At 27.1% G+C, this 17855-nt stretch overlaps 3 protein-coding genes across 7 annotated transcripts; 2 read left to right on the plus strand and 1 right to left on the minus strand.

Annotated features, from left to right (window-relative positions):
• Positions 1 to 2325: 2325 nt before the first annotated feature.
• Positions 2326 to 4020, plus strand: LOC101496558 (senescence-specific cysteine protease SAG39-like). The gene is made up of 2 exons (XM_004505401.4): positions 2326 to 2847; positions 3334 to 4020. The coding sequence occupies exons 1-2, from the start codon at positions 2409 to 2411 to the stop codon at positions 3918 to 3920; spliced, it is 1026 nt and encodes a 341-aa protein (XP_004505458.1). The 5' UTR covers positions 2326 to 2408; the 3' UTR covers positions 3921 to 4020.
• A 54-nt stretch (positions 4021 to 4074) lies between these two features.
• LOC101496882 (uncharacterized) lies at positions 4075 to 7482 on the minus strand. Of its 5 annotated transcripts, none has more exons than XM_004505403.4 (4): positions 7224 to 7482; positions 6465 to 6578; positions 5507 to 5728; positions 4075 to 5304 (listed from the first exon to the last, which is right to left on the minus strand). In XM_004505403.4, exons 2-4 carry the CDS (start codon positions 6570 to 6572, stop codon positions 4273 to 4275), a joined length of 1362 nt encoding a protein of 453 aa, XP_004505460.1. In that variant the 5' UTR covers positions 6573 to 6578; positions 7224 to 7482; the 3' UTR covers positions 4075 to 4272. The 5 variants fall into 5 exon arrangements, with proteins under 5 accessions (XP_004505460.1, XP_073225820.1, XP_012572620.1 ...); XM_073369719.1 differs by having other exon boundaries at positions 5579 to 5728; positions 6465 to 6709; XM_012717166.3 differs by having other exon boundaries at positions 6465 to 6709.
• Positions 7483 to 14958: 7476 nt separating this feature from the next.
• Positions 14959 to 16620, plus strand: LOC101497435 (senescence-specific cysteine protease SAG39-like). Its single transcript, XM_004505404.4, has 2 exons — positions 14959 to 15481; positions 15915 to 16620. Exons 1-2 carry the CDS (start codon positions 15043 to 15045, stop codon positions 16505 to 16507), a joined length of 1032 nt encoding a protein of 343 aa, XP_004505461.1. The 5' UTR covers positions 14959 to 15042; the 3' UTR covers positions 16508 to 16620.
• The last annotated feature ends 1235 nt before the right edge of the window (positions 16621 to 17855 follow it).

Here is a 17855-nt window from a genome sequence, read left to right on the forward strand (position 1 = left end):
TACACAAATTTAATTTACCATTAAATGATAAAGTGCCACTAAAGTTATCCTAAACCCACTATACTGGATTTAATCCTCCTTTTCTTCCTCATTCCACTATCATCTTCTTCACACATACCTCCCTGACCAGATCTTAAAATTCCATTTCTGTCCAAAAAACAGCAACCATTCTTCGCGGTGAAATCATGAGGAAATATAGTGAGAGTGATGATCAAATGCCAATACGTCTGAATGCTCTACATAGTTCATCTGATAACTCAAGACGACCATGGGTGGTCCTCTTCAAAAGAGGACAGAAAGCCTCTGCATTCTCCAACTCAAAGATTATCTCATTCATAAAGATTTCAATTTAGATTCTTTTGATTAGGATACCAAAAAAAGAAATCGGTGGAATGTTGGTTGAGAAAGGAAAATGGATTTTAGAATGACTGTGAAAGGAAGAAAGAACAAAAAAATTTAGTGTATAAAGTGTACCTTTAAATATGATAGACCTCATTGATCCAATTGTAAATAAATATTATGCACCATACAACACTTACACCATTTCTGCATGTTAGAATAAGCTCTAAAATAAACGCCTTTGGAAATACTGTCCAACACTTCGGTGTAGTAGCAAAATCAGAGTTGTTAAGATACGTATTTTTTGGGAGTGTAGATGAGATGATAGATACTACAACAAATTCATACAAACAACTGTGAGTTTGAGATATGATGGCTAACATAATAATAGCGGTAATTTGTCACTTGAATTAATATTAATCTGAGACATGACATTTTGTCTAATAAGAGTGGTATTTTACTACTTAAACTAAGACTTAAGGACAGTAAAAACATATTTTAAAATAATTAATATAATTAGTCATCTGTAAAAAAAAAATCACTAATATAAATACATTTTACTTCAAGAGAAAAATAAAATCTAATTGGGACAACTTAGTCTTTGTTTGAACCACTATAAAATAGACAATTAGGTCATTGATTATAATAATTAAAAAGAGATAATTTAATTCTTACAATTGAAAATTTCTCTAAATTATTTGTTCTCTACAATAATGTATAAGTAAATCAAATCCTATAAGAAAACTACTAAATTGTTACTTTTATGAATTTTTTTAATAACATCTTGACAATTTATCTCATCATTCAATATATTTATCTTTTTGTAATAAATACTTAAGTTATTATTATTGACAAAAAGAAAATATGTTGAACTGATTTTTGAGCATGATAAGTAAATATCAACAATTTCTTTCTACAAAATTAACAAGTAAAAAAGGAATAGAGCAAGTAGTGTATTGCAATTTATTGGTATAAAACTGAAAAGTATAAAATACAATAATTAAAAATTGAATTTAAAAACTACATTAGCTTATAGAATTGATGTATGATAAATTATTTAGTAATTTTTTTAAAGAATTTTCTTTTTAATTATTACCATGAATTAAATGTCAGTCTAAAACTAATTTTTTGATGGTAGTTCAGATAAAGACTAATTTGCCGTGATTTATTTTTCTCTTTTACTAAAAATTGTTTTTATTTTTCATATAAATTAAATTGGATGTCACAATTTTTTTTGAATGAAAAGCAATGGAGTGGCATGGAAATGAATGGAACAAAATGTTCATTCCATTGTTTGATTATTTGATGACTGAATGAAACATAAAAAAATAAAATTTCATCTCATATACTTCAAATTAGATGGGAAGAAGAAGAAGAAAAAAATGAAATAATATAATAGAATGAATTTTATTATGTTCCACTTCGTTCTATCTATTACTTCATTTCATTTCATCTCATCGTATTCTATCAATACAAACAAAACCTTAACTAAAAAATAGCTATCGACTCTAAACTTTATATTTTTATTTAAAGATTATAACCCGTATTTTTCGAAATGTCCAATCTCCATGGGATATCAAATAACGCAAAGAATACACAAACGTGAAGTAGTTTGATAATTATCCCAATTTCCCATCATGTCATGCAACGAATTTCCGTGCAAGGGAATTCAATCACCATACGATGTTAGGCTCAGCAATATGAATAAAACTCAAATAAATAATCTTCCGTAAATATTATATTATATTTATTTCATTTGTATAAGCAAATTTATTTTAATAGTTTAATGAATTTTGACCGATGTTGCAAATTAAGCCGCTTAAACAGAACAGAGTAAAAGCTACCCTGTTCGTTAAAGATTAATTAATAATATAAAAATACCCATCTAAATCAAATGCAATATGCCGTGGCGGAATCATGAATAAGAAAGCAACCATGCAGATTCATATTAATTTAAAGTATATGATCTCTATATAAACCATCATGCCAATAACTTCAATGCATACCAATTTACATTTCTCCCTCACACACACAAATACACCTCAACAAGACCTTCTTGATAAGAAAAAATGGTTTCCACTAGCCAAAAAAAAATCATATTTTCTCTGTTTCTCCTCTTTGCACTTGGTACTATTACCAATGTAATGTCTCGAAAGCTTCATGAATTATCATCCTTAAAAGAAAGACATGAACAATGGATGATAAAATATGACAAAGTGTATAAAGATGATGCTGAGAAGGAAAAACGTTTCTTGATATTCAAGGACAATGTTGAGTTCATTGAATCATTCAATGCTGACAATAGCAAACTTTACAAGCTTAGTGTTAATCACTTGGCTGATTTGACCATTGAAGAATTTAAGGCTTCACGCAATGGTTACAAGAAGAGGTCTCATGATGAGCTTACAATAACATCATTTAAGTATGAAAATGTTACTGGTGTTCCTGATGATGTAGATTGGAGGACAAAAGGAGCTGTCACTCCAATTAAGGACCAAGGCCAATGTGGTAAGATAAATAATAAACAATATCATACATATGAATGCTTTATCATATGAATTTAATTACTATATAGTATGGACTACCTGTCTAAATTAAATTTTACATAAAGTTCAATTATATCTCACTATCGACCATTGTGTAGAAATATAAAAATGTGAGACAATGATAAGATATTATTGAATGTTTGTGTAAAAAAAATTTATATTGTTAGTGCATTTATGCAGAACGGACACCTTGAATTGAAGTTATATTTAGTATCAGACATCGATATATATAGCTAAATTCAATCACCTCTATTTTTTAAACTACCATCGATGCCTTTGTGTCAGTGTTAGAATCATATCTGATGCCTGTATATGTGTCAATGCGGTAGTTATCAAACCATTATAATATATGCTATTATATTATTATTATGATTCTATTTCATGTGGCTCAGTCTAATTGGATTGAATAATTAATATTTGTGTTAATTTTGTTTAAAAATGAAAAAAGGGAGCTGCTGGGCATTTTCAACTGTGGCTGCAACTGAGGGTATCAACCAAATAACAACAGGTAAACTAGTATCCCTCTCAGAGCAAGAACTAGTGGATTGTGACACAAAAGGTGAAGACCAAGGTTGTGAAGGAGGACTAATGGAAAATGGTTTTGAGTTCATCATTAAAAATGGTGGAATTACAAGTGAAGCTAAGTACCCATACAAGGCAGCTGATGGAAGTTGTAACACAGCTGAAACCACCCCTGTGGCTAAGATTAAGGGATATGAGAAAGTACCTGTTAATAGTGAGGATGCACTTCTCAAAGCTGTTGCTTACCAACCAGTATCAGTTTCTATTGATGCTAGTGACTCGAGTTTCATGTTTTACTCGAGTGGAATTTATACAGGAGAATGTGGAACTGAGTTAGATCATGGTGTTACTGCTGTTGGTTATGGTAGTGCTAATGGTACTGACTATTGGCTGGTGAAGAATTCATGGGGCACGGTGTGGGGTGAGAAAGGATACATAAGAATGCAAAGAGGCATTGCTTCTAAGGAAGGTTTATGTGGCATTGCCATGGATTCCTCTTATCCAACGGCTTAAATACTCCAATTATGTAAACTTATATTTTAATCATACTAAATGTATATTGTTTAAAGCAAGTAATTGATTACAAGAAATTTTAAAATTTCTCTAGTTCATGGAAGTTTTATATTCTACATTGGCAAGCATTTTTAATGAAGATCATCAAAGAAGATGAAAATTCAAATCACTATGCATAGATACTTGAGTATAATCCTGACATTTGCAACCAAATCTTATGTGTAATGTGCAAGCCATGCATGAGGGGAAGCAACATAGTCTTAACTTAATTCAAAACAGTTAAAAAAGCAATAAAAATCCTAAAATCACTACCATGAAGAAAACTAAATATATAGAGATGAAATTTTCAACACTAAAGCAAACCATCCACCAGTGAGCAATTAAGAAAGGGTCTGACTTTAGATTTGGCATATTTGACAGTTTGAGATATACTGGTGGATTCATCCTTTGCTTTAGTCAATGCCTCTTTGCAAACAGTTTCTCTTTCGCATATTGCTCGTAGCTTGTCCGACAATTCCTTCTTCTGTGCCTCACATTCTTCCAAAGCACTCTCAGCAGTTTCAATGGTCTTCTTATTGTTGTCTATTTTATTCTTCAGCATGCCAAACTGTCCAATAATACTCCTCGCCTCAAGTAACTCAATTAGTCTCATATGAAGCCACTCAACCTCCACTTGTGTTATTTTTATTTCATTAACAAGAGCGATCTTGCTATTAAGGACATCTTCTTTGATTTTAGTGATATCTTTTTTTTCCAATTCTGATACGATATCACAGATCATCTCCAACAACACCGAACGGTATTTCATTGTCAACGCCACACAATTCTTAGCAATATCTCCATGTTTGTCAATGATTTTTCTTAATATAGGCATGAATTCTGGTTTCACTTGATATCCATTAACTGTGTCCTTGGGACAACTTTGTGCACCAGAATCAGCCTCATCATCTCCCAAGGCAACCATTTCAGTAAGTTTGAGGCTAAAAGATGAGGATGAATATCTAGCCATTGAAATAGGCTTCCTATGATTCTTAATTTTCATTTCCTCAAATATATTTGAAGCTTGAATTTCAACTGCTAAAGTCTCTTGTTCAAGAGGGACACATTCAGCTTCAAATGCATTATGCTTATGCATTTGATTTGAATAAAGAAACAATGACTTTTCAGTCTCACCTACTTCTTCCATAGTCTCTGGTATATTGACATTTGAATTTTCAGCCTCTTTATGTCCAATTTCTGTAATCTCTGGTATATTAACTTTTGAAGTTCCAACATTTTCAGCTTCTTTATGTCCAATTTCTGGTTTCAAGGTTAGAGAATGAGCAACTTGTACTAAGTTTCTTGAAGGGGATTCTGCTAGAGAACCTTTTGGAACTTTATATGCCTGCACCAAATCTCATAATAGATATTAATCAATTAACAATTGATAATATCATTAATAGTTGTTATCTTCAATGATAGAAAACTAAAACTCATAGATGTTGATGTATATTTGCAGAAATACAATAAAAAGCTAGAGATAAAATAGATGTTACAAGGAATATATATGTATATATGTGTGAATACAAAATGCATTTATTGCATACAGAATTGGTGGTGTTTGTTGGATCTTGACCAAGCACTTGGATGCCATCAGTGGAAGAAGAATGTCCTCTTACTTTTTGAGGCTGTGAACATCCTGACAAAGATGATATTCCAGTTTCAATAAGCCTCGCAGAGGATCTCAAGGAGCAGCGGCGATCAGAAAACACCGTGGTGTTCGGAGTTAAATTCCTTCTGGCTGAGAGAGGACACTCCCAAGACTCTGACTGAACATTATACATACATAAGGCAAAAAGTTGAAAGTTAGGATTAAACCAACAAAACAAAAAAAATCAGAGAAAACCAAAAGTGGCAAATGTATATTAGTATATGGATATTGATTGATCATTAAGAATATACATTAAGCAATAAAGGATACTAATGAAGAGGTTTTTACATTGTCATAAACAACCAAAAGTGTTGTATTAAAGTCTGCTTATGATTAATTATACAATATTGAAGAAATTTTCCTTCTACACTATCCACACGTGAGTAAATTAAAAATGAGAACATCATAAGAATGACACACAAAATAAAGATTATATAATATAGACATTTGAAGACATGCATATGCTATCTACTTCAAGATATATATTAATTAATCTTGGCCCTCTAGTCCATCACTATATGACAAATGATTTCCACATAAAGTAAGATAGATGAGTACAAATGAGAAACAGAGGCTGATTATACTTCCAAGTTCATGTTTTTTTTCTTTCAATTTCATTTCAATCAATATGCATCAACCCTTTTAATAATGCTGCAAGGTTAATCTCATTTCATATCCTGCACACTAGTTTTGAAGCTAAAATCCGGCATGCATTACAGCAGCATTTAGAAACAAGAGAGATTGGTCCTTTAAGTCCTAGTTCACGGATGCATGCGTGAGTTTTTAGTAGTATTTTAAAAAAAGAAAGAAAGAAAAAAACAAGAGAGAGTGTGGATCATAGCATTAATTATTACCTGGTCGTTTTGGTTGGTTGTTGAATCAGAGTGGGAAATACTCTCAACCTTATACAGAGTTTGCTGCTTCCTTTTCTGCTTCCTTGTTCCCCTTTTCTTCGGTGGCATGGTTGTCTTTTTTTATCAATACAGAGAAATTGAGAGGTTTGAGAGAGTGTCTCCCTAAGAGTCCAAGATCATGGTACAATCCTCAATGCATTGTCTACTATTACTAATGCACTTTCTTATTACTCTTGGCTAATTTTCTGCAGTTCTAAAAAAAAATTAGTTTTATTAATTTTAAGTTTTCAACTATAAAATATGAGTTTTATTTATTTAAATATTTTTATTAATTATAATTACTTGAGAAGTTTAATGAGTTGATGAGATGCAATAAATAAGAGTATATTAATGAAAAAATTAATTAATGTTGTATTGATATTGTAAAATGACAATAAATTTTAGACAATTAAGACACATTTAAAATGAGATAGAGAGAGTAAATAAATAGAATCTCTCTATGATAATAAATTATACCACATTTTTTCTTTCATATTTAACATATATTAAGAAAAATGAGTAGTGTGATAAATGTATATATTTTGATTATCACTATGAAAGAAGCTTTCTTTTTCTGAATAGTGACTGTGAAAGAAGATTGTCATAGTTGATTCTACATGATTCCTACTACTTGTATTTTTTCATTATCATGATTTCATTTTGATCTTGTGTGTCTATTTGCATAGCATGAAACTAGTCAGTATGAGTTAAAAACCTTACCTTTAAAATGGAGATGAAAACCAACTTTTGCTTTTTCTACTTGCTAGCTCCACTCATACAATGCCCCAGCTTGATCCCAAAGAAACTAGCTAGTGAATAAAAAATGTATCTTTTTTTTTTTTTTTTGAAGAGATAAACAACTATTACAACTGTATAAATTTTTAGGGCTCTAATGGGAAATGGGTGTTGAGGGGGAGTGCTAGTGGGGAGAACAAATACATTGTGTATCTTATTGTACTATGAAGAGTCGTTGCAGGAAGTGGCTAAATACACGATGTATCATGTGTACATTGTGTGTCTTATTTTAGCTAAATACAAAAGGAGAAAAAGGGAAATAATGGATTATTCTCTCATTGCTCTTTGATTTTTTAAATTAATTGTATATGATTTTTTAAAAATTATTAGTATACACCCAAATACTTAATAGACACACGTTGAGAGATGAAAAAATAAAGAGAATAATGTGATATATTTATCATGTGATGTAAAAAGAAATATAAAAAAACATAAAATGTTGAATGAATATATAAAAATTATGAGTATTCGTCTATTTTCATGATGATTCTTTTTATATATTTCCTTTGCTTGTTTGTATCATTTTTATCATTCTCAATTATTCATTGTTATTTTACTTATTACTCATTTTAGGACAAACCTAACACATATAGAGGCCAATACACATTTAAACATGGTCTTTCAAAATTAATAATAATGTTTTAATTAGTAAAACTAGTAGCATATTCTATTTAAATATTTTAAGATGCAAAATCATTAATTTTTGAATTAGTGCAATTAATTAGTTAATACGAATAAAGGCAATTAATTTAATTTTATATAGACGAATGTTAATAATTAATAAATATATTAAGTAATGGAAACATGTTACTATCAAATATTAAATAATGAACTTCCGCATGCCTTTGGCCAAATCACTAGGTTCTAACTTAACTTCGCTATGTTATTAATTTGTTGAAACGTTATTAATTTAAAACAATAATTAAATCACTCAAAAATAAATTTTAAAAACTATAAATTAAAACTAAATGGGAAAATGTTAGAAAATCAAAACTCAATAGCTCCCACGAAAATGATGCTTTCTTTTTCCAGAGTCGCACAAAAAGTGTTTATTTTTACATCAAAATAGTAATAGAATTTAATTTATATATATTTTTAGCATAAAAAATTTATACATCATTAATAAATTATAATTGTTAGATCATTAATAATATTTAATTTGTGTCATAACTACTTTTAAAATTATCTATATGATTAAACATAAATTTGTCAATTGTATAAATTTTTTTACATCAATAGTAGATATAAATTAAACCTCATAGTAATAACTAGTATATAAACTGCTTGTATTAGGAAAAAAAATTGAGCCCAGGTGGTCAGGCGTGCATCGTTTGGTTTATTTAAATAATTGTTGTTAGCTTGTTGATGTTGTTTCTCTGATACTTTAGATATATGTTGAAAAATAACGAAATGAATAAATTTGAGTTCGTAAATAAAATGACTGTTACCAATTTTAACAGTCACTTAACAAATTTAAGATGATAACTATTTAGTTTAATAATTTTTATTCATAAAATATTAATTATAAAAACACTTATTATTAATTTAAGTAGGATCCTTTTGATGAGTATTCACTAATAACCATGTGCTGGAGTGGGCTTCTATAACATGTACTACATGTTGATATATTTTAAACTAAATTACATTCGTGGTCCTTTAACTTAATTTCAGGTAACGTTTTAGTCCTTTATCTTTTTTTTTTCTCAATTTAATCATTTATTCCTAAAAATATCAAATAAAGTATGAAAATATGAGTTTATTTGAAGATTTGCGTTACGAATTTGATGAAATTTGTATTATATTGAAGAATATAATTAATTTTATGAGTTTTGATTGAATTTTTTTTTTAATTTTTGTATAAAAAAGGATATCATTGTTGAAATTTTAAAACATAAAATATCAAATTGTCACTTAAAATTAAAATAAAGGACCAAGTCGAGAAAAAAAAAAGATAAAGGACTTAACGTTACCTGAAATTAAGTTAAAGGACCACGAATGTAATTTAGCCCTATATTTTATATGTAAAATTTTTGTATTATGATTATATAAGTGCTGGAGTAAGCTTCTATAACAGTGTTGTTTTTCAAACAATCCTTTTTCTAAAAAATATTACCAAACGAATTTCACTTTTGAAATTTAAATATCAAATAATTTTTTTTAAAAAATTACAAGTCGCCATTTGGAATGACGACTTCCTAAAAGATTTTAAAAAATCAAAATCAAATTTTTTTTTAATTTTTATTGAAATAAAAAATAACATATATATAATTAATATAATTTATAAAAATACATAAATAGAAATTTTAAATTACGATAAAATTTTAAATTATATAATATATTCATAAAAAACATCACAAATTTTACAAAAATTACGATAAAATTAATGTCGAACGTGACCTCCAATACCACATTGTCGATATTTTCTCACACGTATGGAATTTTGACGACATCTTGATATATCACTAGTTTGTTGTTGTTGTTCTTTTTCTTGATCTTCGTTTTCTTGCTGATAAGGATGTCTAGGAAGAAGTGCTGCAGAATAATTACTTCCATCTTGAGTCTAGTTGGATATTTGATTCAACGGAGCATACACATTCGCAAAGGAGTATATGAATTCCCAGTGCATATACATCGTAGAATCATCTAATGTGTCAACAAAAGTTTCAAATTCTAAGTTTTGGGAATGCACCTCTAATATTGAATCCATTAAATGTGAAACGGTTATGTTTGAAAGTTGCATCAAATTTGTAGATGAAAATAGTTTTTTTTTCTTTCTTTTTTTTTTAATTTGAAGACCTAAGTACGGTGAAAATCTAATAGAATGAAAGAGAAATGCAAATTGATAATGTGTGCAATGCAATAACTAAATTGAGAAATAAATGGCATGAGATGAATTATAAAAATATATGAAGGGTGTCACATAAGAATATAAATGATGCAATACAAATGTTATAATGTGACACATAAATGTACCACGTGTCATTCAATATAATTGAGAATTTATTTTAATATATTTTAAATAAATTCTAAAATAAAATTTAAAAACTACTTTTTGTAATGTGATATTAATTATTTTGATATAAGAACTAACACGGCCATCTTCATAAACTATTTACTGATATATAAATATTTTCTATTTTGTCAAAAGAAAATATCTTTTACCAGTTCATAGCACTATAAACATGTTCATAAACCCTTCATAATTTATTTTATGAAAACAATATTAGTATCGTTTGAAACTTGGTCTACCAATTCGCAAAAGATATACCCATAGTCAAAATTTAAAAGATACATCCATAGTTTATTTTTGTCGCATTGCATATATTTTTAAAGATATGACCATAGTCAAAAATCAAGAGATTCCACTGTCAAATAATGCAGTTGCGTTACGCAAGGAAAAGCCAGTGTAATTATTATCAGTTGACTCATCTTGTCCTAATAGAGTTTTTTTGCACAGTTACATATATGGGAAAAGAAAAAACAGAAACAACATACTAATGGGGGACACGAGGCATATCTTAAGCACGACCAAGCAAAATGGAGAATGATGGATACTTATTCTTATCAACATTGAATAATTTTGATTAAAATTGATTTTGAATGTGTAATTACTAAAATATATTTTAATTGTTTTTAAAAATAGATATTTCATTTTTATTATAAATAATTATTTAATGGGAGGATAGGTTATTTTGGGAGTGTGTTTATTTGTTGGGTAAGATTTATGTGGAGGAAAATATGAATACATGTGACAATGGAGAAACGGGTCCAATGGTGATAATGCGATTCCGTTTGGGAGTTTGATCTTTGATTTTTATATGGTTTGGTAATTATATTGTTTTACCTGACCAAATTTTTCAACGTGTCCAATTTTTTTCCTGGTTTGTTTTTGGGCGAAAAAGGACTTCATTGGTAGGATTATTGTGGTTTAGTTGATTTGTGTATGGTCTATATAGTATGTAAAAAGTTACAATGATTTTAAACTTCTACCATAGTGGTGGCTCAAACATAAGATTAAAAAAGGTTTCAATGCAAAACTTCATCAATAGTGATCTAATTCTCTTGAATGTTTAGGGATCGTTACATAATGTTTATGATTTCCTAGTTTTGTTTTATGTTTATGATTTCTAAGTTTTGTTAGGATATTTTGGTGATTTTGGGGTGCTATTGTATGTTATTTTGGTGATTTTGGGGTGCTATTGTGTGTTATTTTGGGTTTCTATGGTCATTTGATTTATTGAGTTTGGGTTGTTTAATCTTATTCTACACATATGTTGTACTTTTGCATAGGTTTTATTGTTGACAAAAAAATAAAATAAAATAGGTGTTGTTAACGTATTCATTTTTGCTTCTTGAATTTATTTTTATAAATATTTCCTTTTCAATTTATTATTAATCTACTAAAAACTAACAACAATATTAGTCCGGTTTATTTAATTAGTATAGAGTAATATAATATAAGGATAATTTGGTGGTCATAGTTGATGAGTTAAGAAATATAGTGATAAGGATATTAGAGTTCGATTCTTATTCTCAACATTCTATCAATCTATTAATCGCTGATAATACTAAGATATCATTAGTTTATTAATTGTTTTAAAACAAAACTTAGAATATAACAAAAGAATAATTGAAATGAAAACAATTGAAAAATTTGTAATAAAATGAGCGATTTTTATTTTGAAAAATATGAATAAAAAAAAGATAAATGATTGTTTGTATACACAATTAAAAAGATTAAAATTAAAGGAGTAATTTTCACTCTAAAAATATTATTAAAAAAATATAAGTGATTGTTTGTATACATTTTATTTTGTTTTAAAGATTCAATTATTATAAAATACTTTATTCCTATAAAAAATAGAATATATATTTTTGAAACATTGATTTGAGATATACTTGTAAACATTGATTTTTATATGATAATTATTTTTATTTTTGTTTTACTTTTTATAGTATTGTTGTTTCTTTATTCATTTTTTACTAATTAAATGAACTACTATTTCTTATATTTTATGTTTCATGTCTCATTTTTATTTAAACATTAAATAAATAATTATGAATTAGATGTGTTTGCCACATGTTTCTTTCAAAAATATTTTGATTTAATCATCTTTTTGGAGAGTGTATATAATGAATAAATTCAAAGTATTATTTTTTATCTAAAAAATACGAAATAATGTTGAAAATGATAAGATATCACTACTTGATTTTGATTATTTTTGCCGTTAATTGAAACTCTCCTATGATATATCCTTCATCAATTTTATAAGTTTAATATTTTGAAATGAGTATTTTTGTTTTGATGAATAATTTATATAGACAAATACATTCTTTTATATTAGAGGAATATAATATGTATTCGAATACTAATAAGAGAAAAATAAATAAAAATTATATATTATTATGAAAATATTTAATGTATAACTTAACATTTTTATTTAAAAAAAAAATCATTTGTTGTTATTTTGTTTTTTTAAAAAGATTTACTAATTTAAATGATTGTATTTTAATATTTTTTATTTATTTTAATTTAAATTTCATTGAATTGTTTGTGTACAAGTTTGATTATTGATTTTTAATATGTAATTATTATATTTTTGATATATTTTTTTGGTAATTTATAGTTGTTATATTTTAATTATTAAAATATAATTAAAGTATCATGATTTATTTATAGACAATGAATTAAAAAAATAAATTATAATTAAATTAAATTTATAATGATAGTTACATTTTTTATTGTTGAATATTTTATTTATAGAGATAAGAACAAATAATCAATAAAATAAAATAAAAAATAAATTCAGAGGTGTCGCTTGGTACAATTAAATGACGTGGCAATATAATATTTTAAAAGTTTATTTTAATATATTATATTAAAATTGAGGTTAAATTACATCTGTGGTCCCTTAACTTAATTTCAGGTAACGTTTTAGTCTTTTATTTTTTTTTTTTCCTGATTTGTTACTTTATTTTAGTTTTAAGTGACAATTTGATATTTTATGTTTTAAAATTTCAACAATGTTATCCTTTTTTATACAAAAATTCAAAAAAAAAATTCAATCAAAACTCATAAAATTAATTATATTCTTCAATATAATACAAATTTCATCAAATTCGTAACGCAAATCTTCAAATAAACTCATATTTTCATATTTTATTTGATATTTTTAGGAATAAATAACTAAATGGTAAAAAAAAAGATAAAGGACTAAAACGTTGTCTGAAATTAAGTTAAGGGACCAGATGTAATTTGGTCATTAATTTCCTATCAAAACTGAAGAATGTGGGCGTCTAAATCGCAATCAATTGCATTTGAAATTCAAAACTAGTAGAACATTGACGAATTGATTCGAATAAAGCTTGGCGCACTTGGTTTAGTGGAACTTCTCCTAAGAATCGATTCCTAGTAGAAATCCAGGTATGTTTGGTTTCAACAAAAAAAAAAAAAAAATCCCATAATAAATATTTACACTAATTGTGGAGAGTTGGTTTGACTATCTCTGGACATTTATCTCTCCCAGATGCACAAATTCTTTGGTTTGATTTTAAATTCTAGATAATTTAAAATTTTAAACAATTCAAATTCTTTAATCGTATTTTTTTCATTTATAAATTATATTGTATGAATAAAATGAATTATATATATTAAATTAAATCATTTTTATAAATTTCAAAAGTTTTGGGGTGAAAAATGAAAATTAAGCATTTGGGCTGAAAATGAAACTCTTGAAAAGTTGATGAACTATTTTGAAAAAAATTAGAGATTAATTTACAAAATTTTAAAAAATAAAGGGATTAATATAGAGATATATTTATGATTTATATATTATAAGGGAAGTAGAAATTTTGAAATATTTAATTTAATTTAATTTAGTATTTGAAAATTTCTAAATATAGTACCAAATCCTCGTAAAATCCTTTATTTTTAAAAATTCTTTAAAATTATTATTCAAACAAATTAATTTATCTTAAAAGATTTTAATTGCATTAAAAATTTACACCTCCTTAAAAAGTTATCTGATCCAAAGAGACTCTTCAAAGTTCAATAACCGATAATCTCTTCCTGGTGTAAATCTGAGGTATAATAAAACTACATGTAATAATATCAGTAAACAGAAAGCTATCATCCAGCAGAAAACAAGCGTATAGAAGAGGTAAGATGGAGGGGTTTTATAAGAATATGGACACAGTATATTCTAATCTTTAGAAATATAATTAACATATACGTCAATTGAGATGTGTCAGACATTAAACTTATATTCTTTTTTTAATTAAGATTCAAATATTAGTTCTGCACTTTGCGTGAGTCAATTATTATTAGTTGTTTGATTTTACTTTTAAATAAGATAAAATTGTTTTTAGATTCGTAGAAGTAATTTTAATATGCTTAGATGTATCTAGAATAAAATTAATTTTACCTCTTTAATTATTAAATGTTAAAAATAGAATTTGAAACTTTAACCTATAAAATTGATTTTGTTCAATTTATTTTTATATAAAATATATCCAAATATAATTCACTGGATATTCAATTTAATTTAAAACAGAATCAATTTTTGGTTACTGCATAACTAAACTCATAATAATTTTGGTGGTGACTACTATTTGATGCACTATACAATATTCCTCGTTCACCACTATATATAAGTAATTGTAACCAATGCTTCTACATCAAGGCCATTATGTCTGAGCTTGTGTGACACTTCAACAAAGCTACTCTATAATCAATTACTAGAAAATGAGTTTCCTAAACCATTTCATTATAGCTATGTTTATCATTTTCACAACATGGATTATCCCCCACGTAATATCTACCAGGGTCCTTGAACCATGCTCATCAAATAAACATGAAAAATGGATGGCACAATTTGGAAAGTCTTACAAAGATGATGCAGAGAAAGAAAAACGTTACCAAATATTCAAAAACAATGTAGAGTTCATTGAATTGTTCAATGCTGCTGGAGACAAACCTTTCAACCTTGGTATAAATCATTTTGCAGACCTAAGTAATGAAGAATTTAAGGCTTCACTTAATGGTAAGAAGAAGTTACATAATATTGGGATTGGCAACGTAAAAGAAACATCGTTCAGGTACCACAATGTAACTTCTCTTCCTGCTGCCATGGATTGGAGGAAAAGAGGTGCTGTTACTCCTATCAAAGAACAAGGCACATGTAGTATGTATAATTTACCAAATAAGCCTTCATCTTCTTTATGTTTAAAAATCATAAATTATCATTTTTTTACAAAATCTTAGACAACACTATTTAGATGGTTGACACAGTTTAAATATATAGTTAATTATGTTCAGTAAAAAAATAGTTAATGAATATAATATGGTGTCACAAGGTGTCGCAATTTGTATGTCAAAATAACACAATCTTAAATTAGTGTAATCTATTTTTTCTTTCACTTTTCCTATTCATATAAATTATTTTGTTTACAATTTTACTTTTCGTTGCTCAATCAAATAAACTGAATTTTATTTTGTAAATTTCGTCATTGTTTGGTCGATAATTCAATTTTTTTCTTGTAGCTCGAATTGAATTTCACGAGACAGTATTTTTCTTGCATTAAAAGAAATTACTAATAGTGAAAATTAATATATAGGTAGTTGTTGGGCATTTTCAAGTGTGGCAGCAACAGAGAGTATCCACCAAATAAGAGGAGGTGAATTAGTATCACTCTCAGAGCAAGAACTAATAGATTGTGTAAAAGGTAATAGTTCAGGTTGCAGTGGTGGTTACATGGAAGATGCATTCGAATTCATTGAGAAGAAAGGAGGAATAGCAAGTGAAGCACAATACCCTTACAAAGAAGCTGATAGAAGTTGTAAGGTTAAGAAAGAAGCAAAACATGTGGCAGCTGTGATTAAAAGATATGAGAAAGTTCCTTCAAATAGTGAAAAAGCACTTGTTAAAGCAGTGGCAAATCAACCTGTTTCTGTTTATGTAGATGGAGGAGGATCTGGTTTTCAATTTTACTCTGGTGGAATATTTACAGGGAAATGTGGAACTGATACTGATCATGCTGTTACTGTAGTTGGTTATGGTGTATCACATGATGGGATGAAATATTGGATTGTGAAAAATTCTTGGGGTAATGATTGGGGTGAGAAAGGATACATGAGGTTGAAGAGAGACATTGGTTCTAAGAAAGGTTTATGTGGAATTGCCACCAATCCCTCTTATCCAGTTGCTTAATTATCTCTTACCAGATACTCTGTAATACAACAGAATATAAACAAACAAAAATATCTCAATAATTTGACGTATATGATTCAAAAGTAAAATAAAATATATTAATTTTTCATATATTTTTTTATTTATATTTTATTTGAAGATAATATATATCCATTAAAAAGCTATATTTTATTTTAGTATATGTTGGTTGGTGGGTATGTAGGTTATGTTTCTATATTCTTAGAAAAAGGCTGTGTTCCTAAATTCCCTCAAATAAAAAGGTTGTGTTCCTAAATTGGGTGCATACTTGCATATATGAGAACTCGTTGGTTTGTAAACTTTAGATGGGCCTTTGGCCCTACTCTGGACAAAATAAAATTAAGCAAATATGAATGAGACAATAATCACATAAAATATTTTAGAAATTTTAATTTGATGTAAAAGTTGATTTGTGTTTATTTATAATAGTAAAAATAACTTTTTTTAATTTTCCTCTCAATTACCACACTCGATATAATCATGATTTTAGAAACTCCTTCAAACAATTAAATACAATGTAAACTCCATTTTTTAGATTTTGATTAATTTAACAACCGTAAACAAATACAATTAAAATTATTAAAAACATTTTTTAATTTGTGTCAAAAAAAGTTCCATTTAAAAATTGATTTTTCTATATATCAAATAATTTACAAAGAAAATACTCCTAATTAATCCGTTAAAAATGCTTCACTCGATGATTGCCGTATAAATTATTTTGAAATTTTAGTTAAAAGAATCTTCTGATTCATGAACTACATACACATAAATGTACTCTTTAACAAACATGCTCCCAATTTGAGTAAAAATTTCTCATGAAATTTTCAAAATATATTTATTTTCTTTTTTAATAATTATATTAATATAATAAAATTAAATAATTTAACGTATTATTTAATGAAGTAGTTGTAATGTTTAAATTTAATATATCTGTTAACTATTAAATTAAATCAATGCATATATTAAGTTTTTAAGGGTTATAAATTTTTTTTAGAGTTCTCTTCCTTCACTAATTAATATAACCTTCTTTATAAATAGAGATATTTTAAAGACATAAAATAGAACATAAATTTCATGTTATATGAATCAAAATCCTGTTAAAAGTATTTCTGAATTATTTCTTTTTTTCTTAGTACTTAAATTATCATAATCGATAAATTTGATGTGAATGTATCAAAAATTTCAAAGTGTCATGAATATGATTTGTCAATTAATCCATTTGCGTTCAATATATATAAATTAATGGGGTGAATCAACTTAAAACTTAATATAATAAACATGTTCTGGAACTTATTTGTGTAACTCTCGTCAATATTAATTTTAACACAAA

Source organism: Cicer arietinum, chromosome 6, assembly GCF_000331145.2.
Source record: "Cicer arietinum cultivar CDC Frontier isolate Library 1 chromosome 6, Cicar.CDCFrontier_v2.0, whole genome shotgun sequence".
NCBI classification, from domain to species: domain Eukaryota; kingdom Viridiplantae; phylum Streptophyta; class Magnoliopsida; order Fabales; family Fabaceae; genus Cicer; species Cicer arietinum.

Bases quoted from the DNA above. Each gene is read 5' to 3' on its own strand.
- LOC101496558 (XM_004505401.4), top strand. From the start codon at position 2,409: ATGGTTTCCACTAGCCAAAAAAAAATCATATTTTCTCTGTTTCTCCTC. The intron at 2,848-3,333 runs GTAAGATAAATA...AAATGAAAAAAG, and splicing joins TAAGGACCAAGGCCAATGTG to GGAGCTGCTGGGCATTTTCA.
- LOC101496882 (XM_004505403.4), bottom strand. From the start codon at position 6,572: ATGCCACCGAAGAAAAGGGGAACAAGGAAGCAGAAAAGGAAGCAGCAA. The intron at 5,729-6,464 runs GTAATAATTAAT...TATAATGTTCAG, and splicing joins CAACCAACCAAAACGACCAG to TCAGAGTCTTGGGAGTGTCC. The intron at 5,305-5,506 runs GTATGCAATAAA...GATTTGGTGCAG, and splicing joins CAACAAACACCACCAATTCT to GCATATAAAGTTCCAAAAGG.
- LOC101497435 (XM_004505404.4), top strand. From the start codon at position 15,043: ATGAGTTTCCTAAACCATTTCATTATAGCTATGTTTATCATTTTCACA. The intron at 15,482-15,914 runs GTATGTATAATT...ATTAATATATAG, and splicing joins CAAAGAACAAGGCACATGTA to GTAGTTGTTGGGCATTTTCA.